General features: G+C 41.2%; 1 protein-coding gene across 3 annotated transcripts; it reads left to right on the top strand.

Moving 5' to 3' along the window:
• Window positions 1-221: 221 nt before the first annotated feature.
• On the top strand, window positions 222-16,088 carry ANGEL2 (angel homolog 2). 3 transcript variants are annotated; one of them, XM_075204235.1, is made up of 9 exons: window positions 222-295; window positions 7,528-7,977; window positions 9,256-9,470; window positions 9,894-9,963; window positions 10,705-11,123; window positions 12,087-12,207; window positions 14,329-14,389; window positions 14,477-14,640; window positions 15,653-16,088. In XM_075204235.1, exons 1-9 carry the CDS (start codon window positions 274-276, stop codon window positions 15,793-15,795), a joined length of 1,665 nt encoding a protein of 554 aa, XP_075060336.1. In that variant the 5' UTR covers window positions 222-273; the 3' UTR covers window positions 15,796-16,088. The 3 variants fall into 3 exon arrangements, with proteins under 3 accessions (XP_075060336.1, XP_075060337.1, XP_075060335.1); XM_075204236.1 differs by lacking the exon at window positions 222-295 and adding an exon at window positions 5,366-5,474; XM_075204234.1 differs by lacking the exon at window positions 222-295 and adding an exon at window positions 5,480-5,549.
• The last annotated feature ends 746 nt before the right edge of the window (window positions 16,089-16,834 follow it).

Here is a 16,834-nt window from a genome sequence, read left to right as displayed (position 1 = left end):
TGAGTTGATGTAAAAAAAAAAAACACCTTTCACAATCATCATTCAATTAATTCATTAATTCATTAAACCCAGGTTCCTACTATAGGAAAATAAGTGGGGAATCAGAAGCAAAGTATTTTGTACCAGATGAAATGAATCATGTTTAAAGGGCCTAGTTGTGGGTTTAAAGGATTAATCTGATCGCACACTTCCTAGTTCAGAGAATAAAGCAGTTGCCCCAAGTTGTTAGCAGTGAACTTGTTTGGGGGGTTATTTGTGGAAATACAAACGGACATGCTGACTAACAAAAGACGAGGTAGTGATTTTTTTTTATTTATTTTTTAACTGACAAGTAATGGTTGAGATTGTTACTTTTTAAGAATACCCAGTAGCTTTGTTCCTTCAAAGGTATAGTAACTGGGATCAGGTATGGTAACTCTATGTTTGCATTTACCTTTTCAATTAAAAATAGGAAAAATACATTAGCCATTTTTCTTTGGCTAATGCTGAAAGGAACTAGTTGTATATAATTTATTTGTATATTTTCCAATGGCTAGTTACAGATTTGAGGTTGAGATAAGAACATAATATTTACCCCCTGTTGTCATTTTTAGTCTTTACCTTGTGATGACTAAATAGCAGAGGGGGAATAAGGCTGTTTGTAAAGCCTTTTATGCCAACTTCATTTGTACAGGTATTAGTTACTGATGGTCAGGTGACCATTTATTTTAAAAGGCTCAATGCATGTCTTCTGCTGTGCAAAAAGCTTACCAAATCAGCTGATTAATTGGGGAAACATTAAAAAAAAAAAAAAACATGTACCATGTAATTTTAAAAGAGATTGCAATCAATGCAACTGATGCATATTTAGTATATTTTATTTATATAGCTCACAAAATAGTACTTGGCCCTCTACATTGAGGGAATTGTGATACAAACCTATATGAAATTAAACTAAAGGTAACTATGACCCTGCCTAAACCGGCTTAAAATCTAAGAGGTGGGGTAAACACTTTATACGTAAGGTAACATCATAAAAATGATGGGTGACGGTGGAGATAGATATTCATGGATACAGTCCCTGTGCTAGTTCCTGGCTCCAGGCAGTTGGTGAAGATGGGTACTGTGCTAGTTCCTAGCAACGGGCAGCTGATAATCAGAGGCAGAGTATCAGTTGCTGGTAGTTGTTAATTGCAAGTACATTGTTAGTTTCTGGCTATAGACAGTTGGTAATCACATGCACACACTAATTCCTGGTTCTGGGAAGGTAATTACAGGCAGGGCTGCCTTCAGGGGGGGTGGTACTCGGAGTGCCAATGTAAGAGGCCCGTAATCCCCACAAAGCCCACCAATGATCAGGCGGCAGTGAGTTTCTCTGCTCCTCCCACACCAGTGACAGTTGCCTGTCCACACCACAGTGCGTGACAGTTGCAGTTAAGTGATGGTGTGAATTGATGTCACACTCCTCTTCCCACTGCTGAAAGACGACGAGTGCTCTGGCCACATTGGTAAAGTCAATCTCCGTCTGCATTGAATCAGATCTTATTCTCATCAGTGACAGTGCCGAAGAGTCTCGAGGAGTCTAAATTTCTAAGGGGACATGTGGAGGGGTCTGATATGTGTATATAGTGGTCTGAGGGGCATGTGGATGTTCTGGACTCCATGGTTAACTACTGCATCCCCTCTATGGCCAACTGGGGGGAGGGTTGAGGTGAAGGGGTATGGAGGCCCAGACTTTTTATGTGTACTGGGCCCCACAATGTCTGATGGCCCCCTGATTACAGGCACTATGTTTTTTTTCTGGCTCTGGTAAGTTAGCAATTACAGGCATATTGTATAGGTGGCCCTGCAGGGGCGCACGCAGGATTTTTGAGGAGGGGGTTACCCCCCCCCCAAAAAAAAAAAACATAGAGAGAGCTGCTGCGCATGCAGCCGCGCATGCGCAGCAGATCCATTTTGGCGGCAATGAACAGCAGCCGTGGCGCTGTCAAAGAAGCACCGCCGCGGAAGCTTCTTTGACAGCGCCGCGGATGCTGTATAGTACAGTGCCGCTATGTAGGGACACTGTTCTTCGCGGAGGGGAGGGGTTTCTGGAGAACCAGAAACCTCCCCTGCGTGCGCCACTGCCCTGATTAATCCATTGATCTGGTAATATTAGGCCTCACACCAACAGGTGTCGTGTGTGTGTGTGTGTGTGTGTTTTTTTTTGTTGTTTTTTTATAGCAACAAAAGGTACACAAAACACATGATTACTGGATAATCTCCTGTTCCACTCTATACTCTGTTACACCACTGAAACATAGCAGATCATGTGAAGATCTCTAAAAATGTACTTGTCTCCGGCCCAAGCTATAGTCTGACCATGCAATGTGCAACAAATGAATGATATTTTGTCTGCACTGGTGATTCCACTTACTGAGCAGTAACCCTGCTGGGTGCTGTGACCTATTGTCAATATTTTAAAATAATTTCCCTGCTCACTTTGCTGCTGACCAGGTGGTTCTAAGCACATCATGCACTGTACTACAATCCCCAACATGTCATGTTTACAAAATGTTATTATAATTTAGATTTTAATTTTGAATACGCCATCATCAGCTATTTATATAGTGCTGCTAATTCTTCAGCGCTGTACAGAGAACTCGCATCAGTCCCTGCTCCACAGAGAGAGAGACTAAGGTCAATTTAATAGCAACCAATTAACCTACAAGTATGTTTTTTTTGGAGTGTGGGAAGAAACCTATGCAAACACGGGGAGAACATACAAACTCCACACTGATAAGGCCTTGGTCAGGAATTGAACTCATGATCCCAGTGCTGTGAAGAAGAAATGCTAACCACTAAGTCACCGTTATTTAGGTATAACTTTCAAAGACCAGAAAATGAAACTATGGTAAGACTTTTTAATATAAAATGCAGAGGAATTTTACTGTGCATTTGTTCAATGCTGAAAAATAGACACAAAATTTTTTAGGGTCAAATATTGAAAATCTGGTACTATTGGTGTAGAGCCTTTGAAGAATATTGGGTACAAATTGTAGACTGTGGTTTTATTTAATAAGCCAAAAATAAAAAAAACTGCTTTGCTTTAAATAATGTTTAATAATGTACATAGTCACTTTTAAAGATCAGAAATCATTGTCAATGAAGAGAAAATTGTGAAATCTTTATATTTGTTGTTTCCACAGCCGGATTAAGGGGGGGGCACAGGGGGCACGTGCCCCGGGCCCCCCTCTCTCCGAGGGCCCCCCGCCGCCGCGCGCATAACTTCTACTGATTTTATTTTTCTTCTTTTTTTTTTTAATGGTGCCGGCAGCGGCGGCGTCGGCGTCGGCGGGGGGCGGGGGGCTCCCTTCGTTGGTGGGGGGAGCCAGGTAGTAAAAAAAAAAAAAAGATACACTACTTACCTCACCGCGGCGCTGGCGTCCTTCCTCCTCCCTCCTCTCTGCACTGTCAACACTGAATGACAGGCGTGACGTCATCAAGTCACGCCTGTCATTCAGTGAGTATCAGCGCGGAGAGGACCAAGAAAGAAACCAGAAGACAGAAGAGAAGAAAGAAGCTAAAAGAAAGGTAAGTTAAAAAAAAAAGGGAATAACGCAGAAAGGCACAGTATGGAGGAAACAGGGGGAGAAGAGAGGGACAGTATGGAGAAAAAAGGGGGAGAAGAGAGGCACAGTATGGAGGAAACGGGGAGAAGAGAGGGACAGTATGGAGGAAAAAGGGGGAGAAGAGAGGCACAGTATGGAGGAAAAAGGGGGACAAGAGAGGGACAGTATGGAGGAAAAAGGGGGAGAAGAGAGGGACAGTATGGAGGAAAAAGGGGGAGAAGAGAGGGACAGTATGGAGGTAAAAGGGGGAGAAGAGAGGCACAGTATGGAGGTAAAAGGGGGAGAAGAGAGGCACAGTATGGAGGTAAAAGGGGGAGAAGAGAGGCACAGTATGGAGGTAAAAGGGGGAGAAGAGAGGCACAGTATGGAGGAAAAAGGGGGAGAAGAGAGGCACAGTAAGGAAAAAGGGGGAGAGGCACAGCATGCGAAAAAAGGGGGGAGAAAGGCACAGTATAGGAAAAAAGGGTGAGAGGCACAGCATGAGGAAAAAGGGGGGGGGAGAGACACAATAGCGGGGACAATTAATTTAAGATGGGGTGGTTTGGGGAGAATGAGGTCCCTTTATTAAATGTGCCTATGAATTATTTAATGGCAGTGACGGTTGCGGGAAATAGGTATATTTCTGAAATGTAAATACTATTAATTTATTGCTGGGGCTGTTTGTAGGGAGGGAAATAGGTTTATTTATTAAATGTGAATACTATTATTTTAATGTTGGGGCTGGCGAAAGGCCTAATTATTAATCATGGGTGGTACTGATTTAACGCCGGGGGTGGCTGTAATTTTCTAAATGTATCCATTTTTTTTCCCCAAATAGGGCCCCTAACATTCCAGGATCCAGACAAGCCGCAACTAAAGAAACCTGCAGCACAGGTGGTGAAAGTGAGAAGAACAGGTAGGAGAGAGCAGCAAAGTCTATGAAATTTTGTGATTCTAGTGGGACAATCCCAATTTTTCGTGACTGTCCAATGGTGTACACAACAATGCCGTTTTTTTGTCTGTAGGAGGGTGGCGGTATCATTGCTAGTTTTAATGTGCATTATAAATTTTATTTTTAATGTGTGATATCATTGCTAGTTTTAATGTGTGGTGTCAATACCCATTTTAATGTGGTGTTTTGATGATTGTTTTAATGTACAGTATTTTAGTTTGTGGAAGCAATGATTTTTCTTATGCAGACAACCTAAGCGAGCCCTCTGGGAGAGCTGTAAGTGTCATACTGTGGGCTGTAGGTGATGTAATGCAGGATGTGTCACTATGCCCTTAATTTTAGATTTTAGGGGCCCCCCTGTCTTAAGTGCCCCGGGCCCCCCGAAGCCTTAATCCAGCTCTGGTTGTTTCTTGCCATTAATTATGTAAATGCATGCATTACAAAGATCCTTGTTGCTTAAATCCTCTTTATAAAAAAAAAAGTTGTATCTACAGAGCAGTTTTCCAAGGGTCTAGATAATATAAAGGCTTTGTTAAACACACACATGCTTCAGTATTTAGTACAAAGCTGGAGGAGAGAAAGTAATTAAAATTAATTGACCTGCATTGTAACCATCATCCTTCATTGTATTTGTCAAGATATTACAAAAACCTTAATGTACCACATATTTCTCTAAAACCCAGTATAAACAGGTTATACACGTCCATTATTGTTTTATCTTTAAAGGCAGTGTTACATTATTCTACTGCTTTCCAGCGTGTTACTCGTCATGTGATCAGCAGACTGTTACAATGTATCAGTTCACAGCGCTCTGGCCAATCAGCGGCCGGAGCCGGCAGACCAATCTAGTACAGTGTTCCATTCTGCTCCCATCATGCCTTGCACGGTCATGGAGCCGGGTAATGGTGACTGGTTCCCAGCTCTTGTAGCAGCCGGAGGACAGTGACGGTCAGGTCAGTATCACATGAGTCCTATTTACCACCTGGAGCTTCAGGACGCTGCTAAAGCTGATATGTGGAATGGGCAGGGTATGTAGTCAGGGAACAGAGCAATAACTCTGCTGGTTGTTTACTGCTGTAAATGCTGGAGATTCAGCAATATAAGAAGGTCTCTACCAAGAATAATGTTTCCCTGAAAGTGTGTGTGTGTGTGTGTATGTATGTATATATATATATGTGTATATATATATATATATATATATATATATATATATATATATATATATATATATATATATATATATATATATAATAATCTCTATCTATCTTTATTAGGATAACTCCTACTGTCATTTTGACTTTGATCGAGTGCAGCACTATGATTGGTCCGGGAGGTAACATTGAAAGCCCTGCACTAAATGTGCCCCTGGAGTGGAGTCCTGGGGGTGCCATAAATCGTGCTGCACCTTGGCATGTGATGTCATTGGCACCTAGCACATTTATACCTCTCATTTACACACAACTTCCTTTTAATAGCTTCCTTATAATAGCCCAGCCATTAGGCTGGGGCCGCAACCACTCGGCACGTATTTATTTCACCTTCTGTCTGTCACTTTTATGTTTTTCGTTTCACTGGTTCTTTGGGGTGTGGGTACGGTCTTATGGGCGCCGTAGCCTGGAAGATCTAGGAGGGGTTGGCATGGCCCTGAGGTTCCAACTTCCCTGAACCCCTCCGATGCTCTCCCTTCTGGGGCTGGGAGAGTTTTGAACCCTGGGTGAAGCTCCGATGGATCCCAGGTTAAAGTGCCCCCCCCTAACCTTGCGAAAAAGGAGGTCTGAAAACCCTTGCCCCCTAATTTACCTGTTTGGGTTTTAGGGGGGCCCTTTCTCCTTGGAGAAGGACTGAAATTTTCACCACAAAAGCATCGTGCGAGGGCTTTCAATAAAAAGAACACTTTTACTCCGTGTGAATAAAAGATGGAGGGTAACAGTGGTCGCCCTCTGCTGTGTGTCTGACAATGCTGCTTTTCCTCACCACAATTGTCCAGTCCCCTACATGCTAGTAAACTCCACAAATGTTGCCTGAATCATGTAACGAGCATCTTGAAACTAGCATTCCAGGATCTTATTTTATGTTGCATGCTATGTGCAGTTAAATGGTGTGACAGTCACATTTAAAGGGCCACAAAACTTAAATGATGGTAAATTCCATTGTTTAACTTTAACCTGTATCTCTGTTTAAAAAGCTTTACCTTTCCACTCCATTATTGACCCTCTTTCCACATCCCTAGCACAGTGTCCTGATGGGATCTGATTCAGCTCAAAAGACTAAGTTGCTGTGACTATATACTGGGCCTGTCACTGTATTAATCAACCAACTCAGACTGTATTTCTGTAAAGCAAGCGTGCCTAGTTGTCAGTCAAAATCCCCTCCCTCTTAATGTGACACTGTGCTGCAGGGGAGTGAGAGGGACCATGGTGGATAGATTTATTTGTGTGTAACTAGTTTAGTTATTTTCATGCATGTGATTCAATGGCAGATAGAAGCTTTAATTGTTCTTTAATACTTTGGCTCACATTTTGATAGTTTGCTTTGTTTTTCTCAATCACAAACACACTGCAGTTGTCACTAAACATTCCTATCTATAGTAACAAAGATTCTTCTGTGTGATGGGTCACTAGATCTAGAATACTTTAGTTACCAGAAGCCTCGCTTTAGTCACTGACTGTACTATTGGTTCATAGAAAATACTTATTGTGACATAATTTTAGTGTTTGTCAAACTAAACAGAAAGCTGGTCCATTGTTGAACATTTTCTAACCGTTGTCAAATGGGGAAAGTGCATCCAGTGAACTTTAATTTCCTATTGTGGTTAAGATTTTTGGGAATGGTTCCTCTTGAATATCACCCCTCCTCCATTTAAGCTGACTGATCTCCGACAGTGGCTTGAATGGTCTTCACGCCCCGCGGGTCCATTGTCCATAAGATGAACTTGGTTTGTGTGTATGTTATAATGTTTAATACTTTGTCCTAACATTTTTTGCTTAATGGGCCTTTTCTTTTCAGGGTGTCCGATGTTCCCTCATCATCTGCAGAGCGTGGGCAGTAGATGTGTTGGCCGTGTTAGTCCCCCACGGTCTCCATTTATGAGTGGAAGCTGGTTTCGATGCCCATGGTGGACTGGACATCATCCCCGGCCTCCTTACCCATCCGTGATCAGCCATCATCCTTATCAACATTTAAGACCCTACAACGTGTTAGTCCCTCAAAGAACTGCCTTCCAAGCAGCCCATCACTTTTCCTGGTTTCCCCCTCGGTCACCGTGGCTTCAGATTCCTTATTGCAATATGAGCTCCAAAGACGATGAATCCGTTCGAAAACGTAGGAAAAGTGCAGAGGACGAAGAACAGGGACATAGACCGTGGCCAAAACGACCCTATCCTCCGGCCAGTGATTTAAGAGTTCCACCGATGCATGGGACATCGGAGGTGTCCAGCCCACAAACGGAAGTCAAAGGTAAGGACCGTAGCTTCAGAGCTCACTAGGTGGGTCTCGGCAAGGGTGCGAGCCTGTTACTTGTGTTTAACCCTGTGGTGGTAGAGAAAATAAAACCTGCTTGAATAGCATATGTTGTCTTCACACACTTTGTGGGCTGCACAAATACATAAGGGACTGCAGTAGGGAACCGTGACATCACCGAGGAACTCGCCTTTGTTTACTGAACCAACATTCAATAGAATGCAGTCTAGTACACTATGCGTCAAATGTATACAGATTATAAAGTACCTCACTGATCCCTAATATATTTATTCGCTGCATTCTCCTGAAAATTTGTTGAGATCACAAACTGTCTCCATTGTGCGTCAGAGACTGGTGCTTATCAAGTACAGATTCCTGTTTCTAAAAATGTCCAGAAAAACATTGGATAAACTCTTCCCCTAATTCACGCTCGTTAACATAAGTGTGAGCCACAATGCCATTCTCAGCAGTGATTAAATGTAACGGATATCTGCCATCAGTGGCCAAATTATACTGATCAGTGGTAACAATAAAACTTATTCCCTGTCTGGCATTTTGCTAATTTTAAATCCTTGCATTATGGTATCCAAATGGATTTATTGGGGAATATTTACTAGTGATCAATACAAAATACATATAAAAACTAAAGCATTTTCTTAATTACAAATAATAAAAAAAAAGTTTGAAAGTTTTTATTTTTTCCACCTGTAGAAGTAACTGTAGCTGCAATTACACCTGGGAGTCTTTGGTCAGGAAGGTTAAAGAACATTCAAACCAAATCCAAGAAAAAGATGGCAGTTTTCATTAGTCAGGGGGAGGATATTGGAAGTTTTGAAACACATTCTAACCCTCCCCAGGTTACTACAAAGTCATTATCTAGATATGAAGAGAATAACTGTACTTTGTCTAGAACATACCATTCTCCGCCTGAGCATCTGTGTGAGAAAAACACGTTAGAGGGAGGTCACCAAGAGACCTTTGGAAACGCTGGCAGTTACCGGGGTAGATTTATCAAACCTTCTAAAAATAAAAAAAAATGGAGGTGTTGCCCATAGCAGCCAATCAGATTCCAGCTTTTTGTTATTTTTTTTTATTTTTAAGAATGTACAAGATAAACGATAGCTAGAATCTGATTGCTTTGATTATCGGTTAGAATTCCTGAATAAATCCATTTTGATGTCATGATGTGAAAAATGCCTTGATTTTTGTATGTACTGTATAACTTAAGTACACTATACATAATGATACAAATAAATTGAATTGCTTTCTCAACAGCGGGAGCTAAGAGGAGGTGGGAGGATTTCGGCCACCTTTACCGTGAGAGACCTAGAGAAAGAAAGTTTGACTTCACCGTGATGTCCTATAACATCCTTTCCCAGGACCTGCTGGAGGACAACTGTAGTCTGTACAGCCATTGTCGGAGGCCGTACCTGTTCTGGAATTACCGGCTCCCAAATATTTTACATGAGCTGCAGGAAATGAATGCTGACGTGAGTTTGACCTGTATTTCACCTTTTAACGCTCAAGCCAAAATCCGTTTAAGCTTTGGTTATTCTGAAATTCTGCTTTCTTGCCTCTTGCAGGCTAGATATATTGTCAAAGATTCTCTTTGCTAGAAACTAAATCTGAGGAAACAAAATAGAATGACCCTAATTTATTGTGGATTGCATCGTTCTATAATAGAATACCTGAGAATTATTAATTAACCTTCTTTGAAGAAAAAAAAAATGGATTTAAACTATATTCGTCTCTAATATTTCACAAATATGTTTTTTTTTGGTTTTTTTTTGTAGTGCTTATGACCTTTGACATCATATTATCAAAATTGGTGTCATAACAAGGGTGGCATTTTAAAAGATGGTGGAAATCTTGAGCTTTTCCATGTGTTTGTAAAGATCTTACTATTGTTGCAGATTCTTTGTTTACAAGAAGTACAAGAAAATCACTACAGAGAACAGATCAAACCCAATTTGGAAGCCTTAGGTATGCAGCGTGTTCTGATTAAATCGCCCCAAGTTTCATGTTTTTATTTTATTATGTATTTCATCATCACTATCTATTTATATAGCGCCACTAATTCCGCAGCGCTGTACAGAGAACTCGCTCACATCAGTCCCTGCTCCATTGGGGCTTACAGTCTAAATTCCCTAATATACACAGACTAAGGTCAATTTTGATAGCAGCCAATTAACCTATCAGTATGTTTTTGGAGTGTGGGAGGAAACCGGAGCACCCGGAGGAAACCCACTGAGCCATCGTGCTGCATGCGGTCTATTTCAACTGCTGACTCGTTTTGTTTACAAAGCTAGAACGACCTCTGTCATCCATTAAATAGTGTTCTGGATCCCAACACTTCCCCACGTACTTTAATCCATTAAATCCCAGCTGTGATTGGGGTGGTTAGGACTTCACTAAAATACCTCTATAAAACCACATAATATAATATTCACAAACCCAGATAATAAAGTATAACCATAAAAGTCAACTCTTTTTAAAATAATTAGTATTTAATTTTTATTCCATTAGCAGCAATACATGAATGCATGTTAAATGTTTGGCAATTGAATATATCTTGCGTCCATATACATAACCCATGACTCTATGCTGCAGTATCCAGCTATCAAAGTATATGAGCATACACAGTTGAAAGCACTAACTCACCTTTGTCTCCTGTATAACTCTAACAGACCGACGCTGGCTGAAGGTTGTTTGTCTGTGTTTCAGGGTACTGCTGCGAGTACAAAGCTCGTACCGGAAGTAAACCCGACGGCTGCGCCATCTGCTTCAAATCTGATAAATTCAATTTGCTGTTGGTGAAACCGGTGGAATACTTCAGACACAACATAGCTCTACTAGACCGGGACAACATCGGCCTGGTACTGATGCTGCAGCCCAGCACGGGAGGAGCCGCTCCGGCGGTCTGCGTGGCAAATACCCACCTGCTGTACAATCCCCGACGCGGGGATATAAAGCTCACCCAGCTGGCCATTCTCCTGGCGGAGATCACAGAGGTCGCCCGGATGCAGGATGGGACCTTCTGCCCCATTGTCCTATGTGGGGATTTTAACTCCGTACCTGGGTCACCCCTGCACCGGTTTATTAAGGAAGGAGCCCTCGATTATAAGGGCTTGACCATTGGGAAGGTACTGATCCGTTTTATGTGGCATTAAGGCAGGGAAACGCACACCCTAATAACGTCTCAGACAAAGAGGCTCATGTTACAACTCGGAATAGCAAAACTAGTAAATTCAGTTTATATCTAAAATTGTCCCAAAATAGCTTACAACTCTGTACAAGTGTCTAATGCTGATTGTCTCTATACTGTAACCTATTAACCACAAACGGTAATACAGCATCTAGAGCACCCCACATTTGTGGGGGACATATTGGTACACCTCACAGAAGCAAGAGACGCATTATTTTTATGCAATGCTTCAGTGTCTAGACTTTCTGTATTGAAGGAACCCTGTTTTTTTTTGTAGCCATAGCTATGACTTTCTGTAGATCGATATATCCTTTTCAATTGAGTATATTAAGTGAAAGCTGAGCTCTAGTCAAAAATAATTTCTACTGTTGTATAGATATAATTTTGCCTTCTTGTTTAAGCTGAATTTAGCTTTATAGAAAAAGAACAGCAATGCGTTAATGTGGATTCTACTGTCTTGGCAAATCTGATGTTACAGCAGCTGCCCAGGTATCCGACTTGATCATATTTTGGTGATCGTCCTCTTCTTGGGAATTGTAGGATAATATAAAACCTGGAAGAGGTCAATATAATAAGTGTCTGGCATCCTATTGCACTTAATTATTATAAAAATCTGAAGACACTGCATCTAAGGAAAATCAAAATATTCATGTATGAAGCCAAATATCTAAAACAAGAATACAGGTATTTTGAGGATAGTCCAAAGTATGAATTGTATTTGTGAGGCTGTCTCTTTAAATGTAGGTCAGGGTTACGGAGGCCCATCTTGAATAGGTCAATATTGGGTAGTTTGCATTGAATCTAATGTCTGAATCGCACAAAAGGCAGAAAAGTGACAATTATCTAGTAAGAATTTTTTATAATATCTTAACACTCCTAATGCCTGGATGGGTTTCTGCAGGTCTCGGGCCAAGAATGGTACCCCAGAGGGCAAAGGATTTTATCTATTCCAATTTGGCCTGAAACATTGGGCATCAACCAGAAATGTGTGTATAACGCCCCTAAGGATGGAGATAAGACAGGTACGACATTGCCTTAAAGAACTTTGCTCTAATATATTTTCTAGGGTACAGTTTGTTAAATGAGGGTTGAAAAAAATAAATTCCTGCATTTTCAGACCACTCTGCAACTGTTGGTTAATACATTACTTTATATTACTGTCCTCCTGTATGTTTCTCTAAAACATTTATATCGGTGATGGACAACAATGGGTGTAGAGTCGAATGTTCTTCCCTCCAGCTTTCAAAGGGGCTGCACCGTGAACTCGCTCCTTCGGATATGCTGCATGACTTCCCTGCACTGCGCAGTGGAGATCATGTGATGAGGCGGTCATGTGACTATATTGACATATATTCCTAAATTGCACCCCCTTTCAGCATTGCGCCCTGGGCGGTCACCCCTGTCGCACAGCCCTAGTGACGGCCCTGGTTAAATCCCTAAAATTGTGCCAAATTTTTACGTGGCAATAGAACATTTAGCAACTAGCTTGAACACTGCAACGTTTCAACTTTTCACTAAAGACCAGAATCTTTCTATTTAGCCTGCTCTGTTTAGTCTTTTTTTTTTTTTTTTATTATTATATATAAATCTTAGACTGTTGCTGATCCATCAGCTAATCTGAAAATGTCCCTTGTTTAAGATCTGTGTTTTTAAAAAGGACCTGTCGCCTCTGAATGGATCACTTTTGTTAACTACAGGATTTGATGCTGGACATAGGCTCCATAGCTTGGGCAATAGGTATGCTGTTTAGTATGCTGAACATACCCGGCTAATATGCTAATTACAGCCACCATTGCCCCTAGCTCTACATCAGAGTACAATATTGAGAATGGCCTGGACCAAGTGGATGGCGGGGAGGTATAGAGTACTGTACAGTGTGGTCTTGGCATACTGAGCTGCCCTCTATCTGCCTTTCTGAAGTAGGACCGGACCCCCCCCCCTTATTGTGGCTTTAAATAGCTTGTACTTAAAATTAACTTCCAGTATTAGTTTGATTTAAACACCTACTGAGATGTATTACACCTAGTATCTTTATTTGTGACCATACTGTAATAACTAAAACTATTTACTTTCTTCAGTTAATTAACCTTTTTCCAATATGTATTAGTTATTTTTACAGTAAACAATGGCCTGTAAAGGCACTTTATAACTCTATATTTTAAATGTCTGTATATAGTCTTACGGTTATACAGTAGCTTGATGACTCCAAGTAGCACGCACGGTGACTAAGTGGTTAGCACTTCTGCCTGACAGCGCGGGGGTCATGAGTTCATTTTACCGACCATGGCCTTATCTGTGAGGAGTTTGTATGTTCTCCCCGTGTTTGCGTGGGTTTCCTCCGGGTGCTCAGGTTTCCTCCCATACAAAAACATACTAATAGGTTAATTGGCTGCTATTAAAAATTGACCTTAGTCTGTCTGTGTCTTTGTCTGTGTGTATATTAGGGAATTTAGACTGTAAGCTCCAATGGGGCAGGGACTAATGTGAATGAGTTCTCTGTACAGCGCTGCGGAATCAGTGGCGCTATATATATAAATTGATGATGATGATGATGTATAGAGGGCAAGTACATGGGGCGGGGGCAGTTCCCCCAATTTTTCACACAGCCTGCACAAATACATAACTCCAAAACTATGTCTGTCATATGCATTCTAATATATAGACATTAATAAAATAAACAGACTCAGTAATCAGTTAAACCACTACATCTAATTAAAGAGACACCTATTTGTAATAACCGATCAGCAGGCATTTTATATAAGTGTTACAAGCTATAACAAAAAAAACCACCGACAAAGCCGGAAGGAGCTGGTGAAAGCTTGAAGGGGGCCGCTTGTTGCCCAGCACTGGTGTAGCGCTAAGTGTAGAGTCTGTCTGAGCTGCACAACAGGTCGGCCGCACAGTATGGACTTGTTCAGACAATGGCCTTTATATTTTTCTTGTAACTTTCCTAATATTCTTGAACTTCATCTCCATTGTCCTCTCCACCTGACTGACTGTAACATTGGAGAGTCTGTAATTGGTTTTTTTTATATTCTAGAATTCACTATATTCCATCTAAAACTGTAAACTGTTGACATAACCGTTGGTATAAATAGCTGGATATGTACAATGACACATGAAAGGCTTATTCCATCTTTCAGAAGAGAGTTTAAAAGAAGAAACCGTTCCGAACGCTGAGAAGACGGAGGAATCCGGTAAAAGGTTGGTTTTCATTTTTACATATTGGTAAATCTAACTCCTAGTTTGCAGCTGTGTCTTTAATGTTTATATCTCTCAATCCCCGTACAGGATGGGCTCCAGCTTACAGCACCACTTCAACCTGTCCTCTGTGTATTCCCACTTCTTCCCTGACACTGGTTTGCCAGAGATCACCACCTGCCACTCCAAGTCTGCCGTCACTGTGGACTATATCTTCTACTCCGCAGCAAGGAATGGCGTATTCACTCAACCAGGTGTTTATTCACTATTCTTTCTAGCGCTTACTAGAGAATGTGTAATCATTCACACCGGTCACTGCCCCAGCGGAGCTTACAATCTATATTGCTTACCACACAAACGCACACACGTTAGTCTTAACTTACCGGTATGTCTTTGGAGTGTGGGAAGAAACGTTCTATCGGCTGCAACATAAAAAAGAAAAATCATGTCCCTAACGAAACTAATATAAAACTATACAACTTTTTTTAATGCTGAAACTAATGACTTGAAACCTTTTAGTTATTGCTATGATGAGATCAGACATGTTAAGTCTTGCTTGTTATTCCATGCCTGTGGTCAGTGCTGTATTATAAGAAAACCATGGGTGTGTCTAGGGCAGAAATTGTTTTTGCTCTCTGGTGTTTTTTTTTATTTTTTTTAAACTCTTTATTTAAAGCGGAAATAACTGGGGGAAAAAACAAACAACATATTGAACATAAAAGTATTAATATATAAGGTGTCTCTATGTTTTATACATTATATCAATGGGGTAAAGGGGGAGGGGAAGGGGTGGGAGGGTGGTAGAAAGGCACAAATACTATTAACGATATTGCTAATAAGTATACATGGAACATGGCTAGAAAGAACTAAACCAAACTATTAAATAAGCAATTAAATAACAGACAGGTATTACTCACCAACAGCGCGCCATACCCAGCCCAGGGGACCCCAAAGCGGCCCAAGGACTATATTGTAACTGCAGGAGGGGGAGCCGTACTGGATAGGCACCTACGGCTTTCTAGTGAATACTCTGGTGTTTTTTGGTTGGTTTTTTTTTGCATTTATCTCCCATACCCCGCTTGGTTCTCGCCAGCCGCTAATTATTTTGGAAAGAGGGATATAATATTGTGGGAAGGGCAATTACTAATTCACAACATAGTGACTCACAAAGCCTAGAGCAGAACCCACTCTCAACAGAGCCCTTGTGGTGAAGCCAAACGTGACTGACCAACCTCTCAGACTCTGTCTCGTCTCTTCTCTTCCCAGGTGCTCCGTGCAGTGGGCTGCAACTTCTCGGGAGGCTGTTACTTCTCACCGAGCAAGACCTATGGAGCGCCAACGGCCTCCCCAACGAGACCAACTCCTCCGATCACCTATCATTACTAGCCAGGTTCAGGCTGGAGGTATGACCCCCTCCACGTCCCTCGGCTTTCGTTATTGACGTGTTTTTTTTTCTTTTACTCTTATTTTTACTTCGACATCTGAATAGAATAAAGCCAGGAGTCAAGACTACAGCTGTTTTATTTATTACAGTTTTTATGATTGCCTTTTATATTTTTTATTTTTTACTGGTTTAAAAAAATATTGTATCTTTGTATTAAGGTTTGTGCCATTTGTAAAGTGCCCAATGGCAGGGCAGAATAAGTAAATTATTTTCTAAAGAAAAACAATAAAATCCAAATAAAAATAAATTTCTTGCAAACTCGTGTCGCTCAAGTTAAAATCCGTTTCACAAACTCTTCTGGACTACCTACAAATTGCATATATTAATAACATTTGTCCAAGCTGGGACATTGGAAACCTGATGTACACTGTCTAACCTAGACAGGATAGGAGACTTGTTTTTTTCTTTAAAGAAAAAAAAGAAAAGAAATTGCAATTGCTATATGGTGCCTGGGGGGGGGGGCGCACTTTATAGTGCAGGGGCTTCACTCCCCTCAGAGCTCCTCTGTTTCACTTACACCTTGTACAGTTTTCATGAGTGGTTGCATCAGAAAGGAGCACGCAAGAGAACCAATCACGAGCTGCAACCAAGGGATTACGCTTGTGATTGGTTCTCCTGCTTGTCGCCCACCCCTTCCTCCTCCCACTGCCATTTAAAGATGTTTAGCTAAATTAATTTCCTAGTTCTATATTGTGGAGCCCCGGTAACAACTGTTGCCGTTAGGAGCTGGGTTTCCTGCTACATGAGGGGAGTCCCTGCACTTAGCACCTCTTACTAGATGATAGTGTAGCTCTAGTACAGGGGGTGGGGGTGTAATTTTGTATAGGATTAATGGCTTAGGGCCCCTTATATTACTATATGATTTCCTGTATGACCACTATAGTTAACATTCAGAAAAAAAATATTATTTTAGATAAAATTTCTATGATGGGGGAACTTCCATGTGTGCAGACTTCCTGTTTTATAGTAGTAGTGACCTATTGAAATGCATTTTTCATAAACCG

This window comes from Mixophyes fleayi, chromosome 3, assembly GCF_038048845.1.
Source record: "Mixophyes fleayi isolate aMixFle1 chromosome 3, aMixFle1.hap1, whole genome shotgun sequence".
Classification (NCBI taxonomy): domain Eukaryota; kingdom Metazoa; phylum Chordata; class Amphibia; order Anura; family Limnodynastidae; genus Mixophyes; species Mixophyes fleayi.
This window is presented reverse-complemented; position numbering and strand designations above follow the sequence as displayed.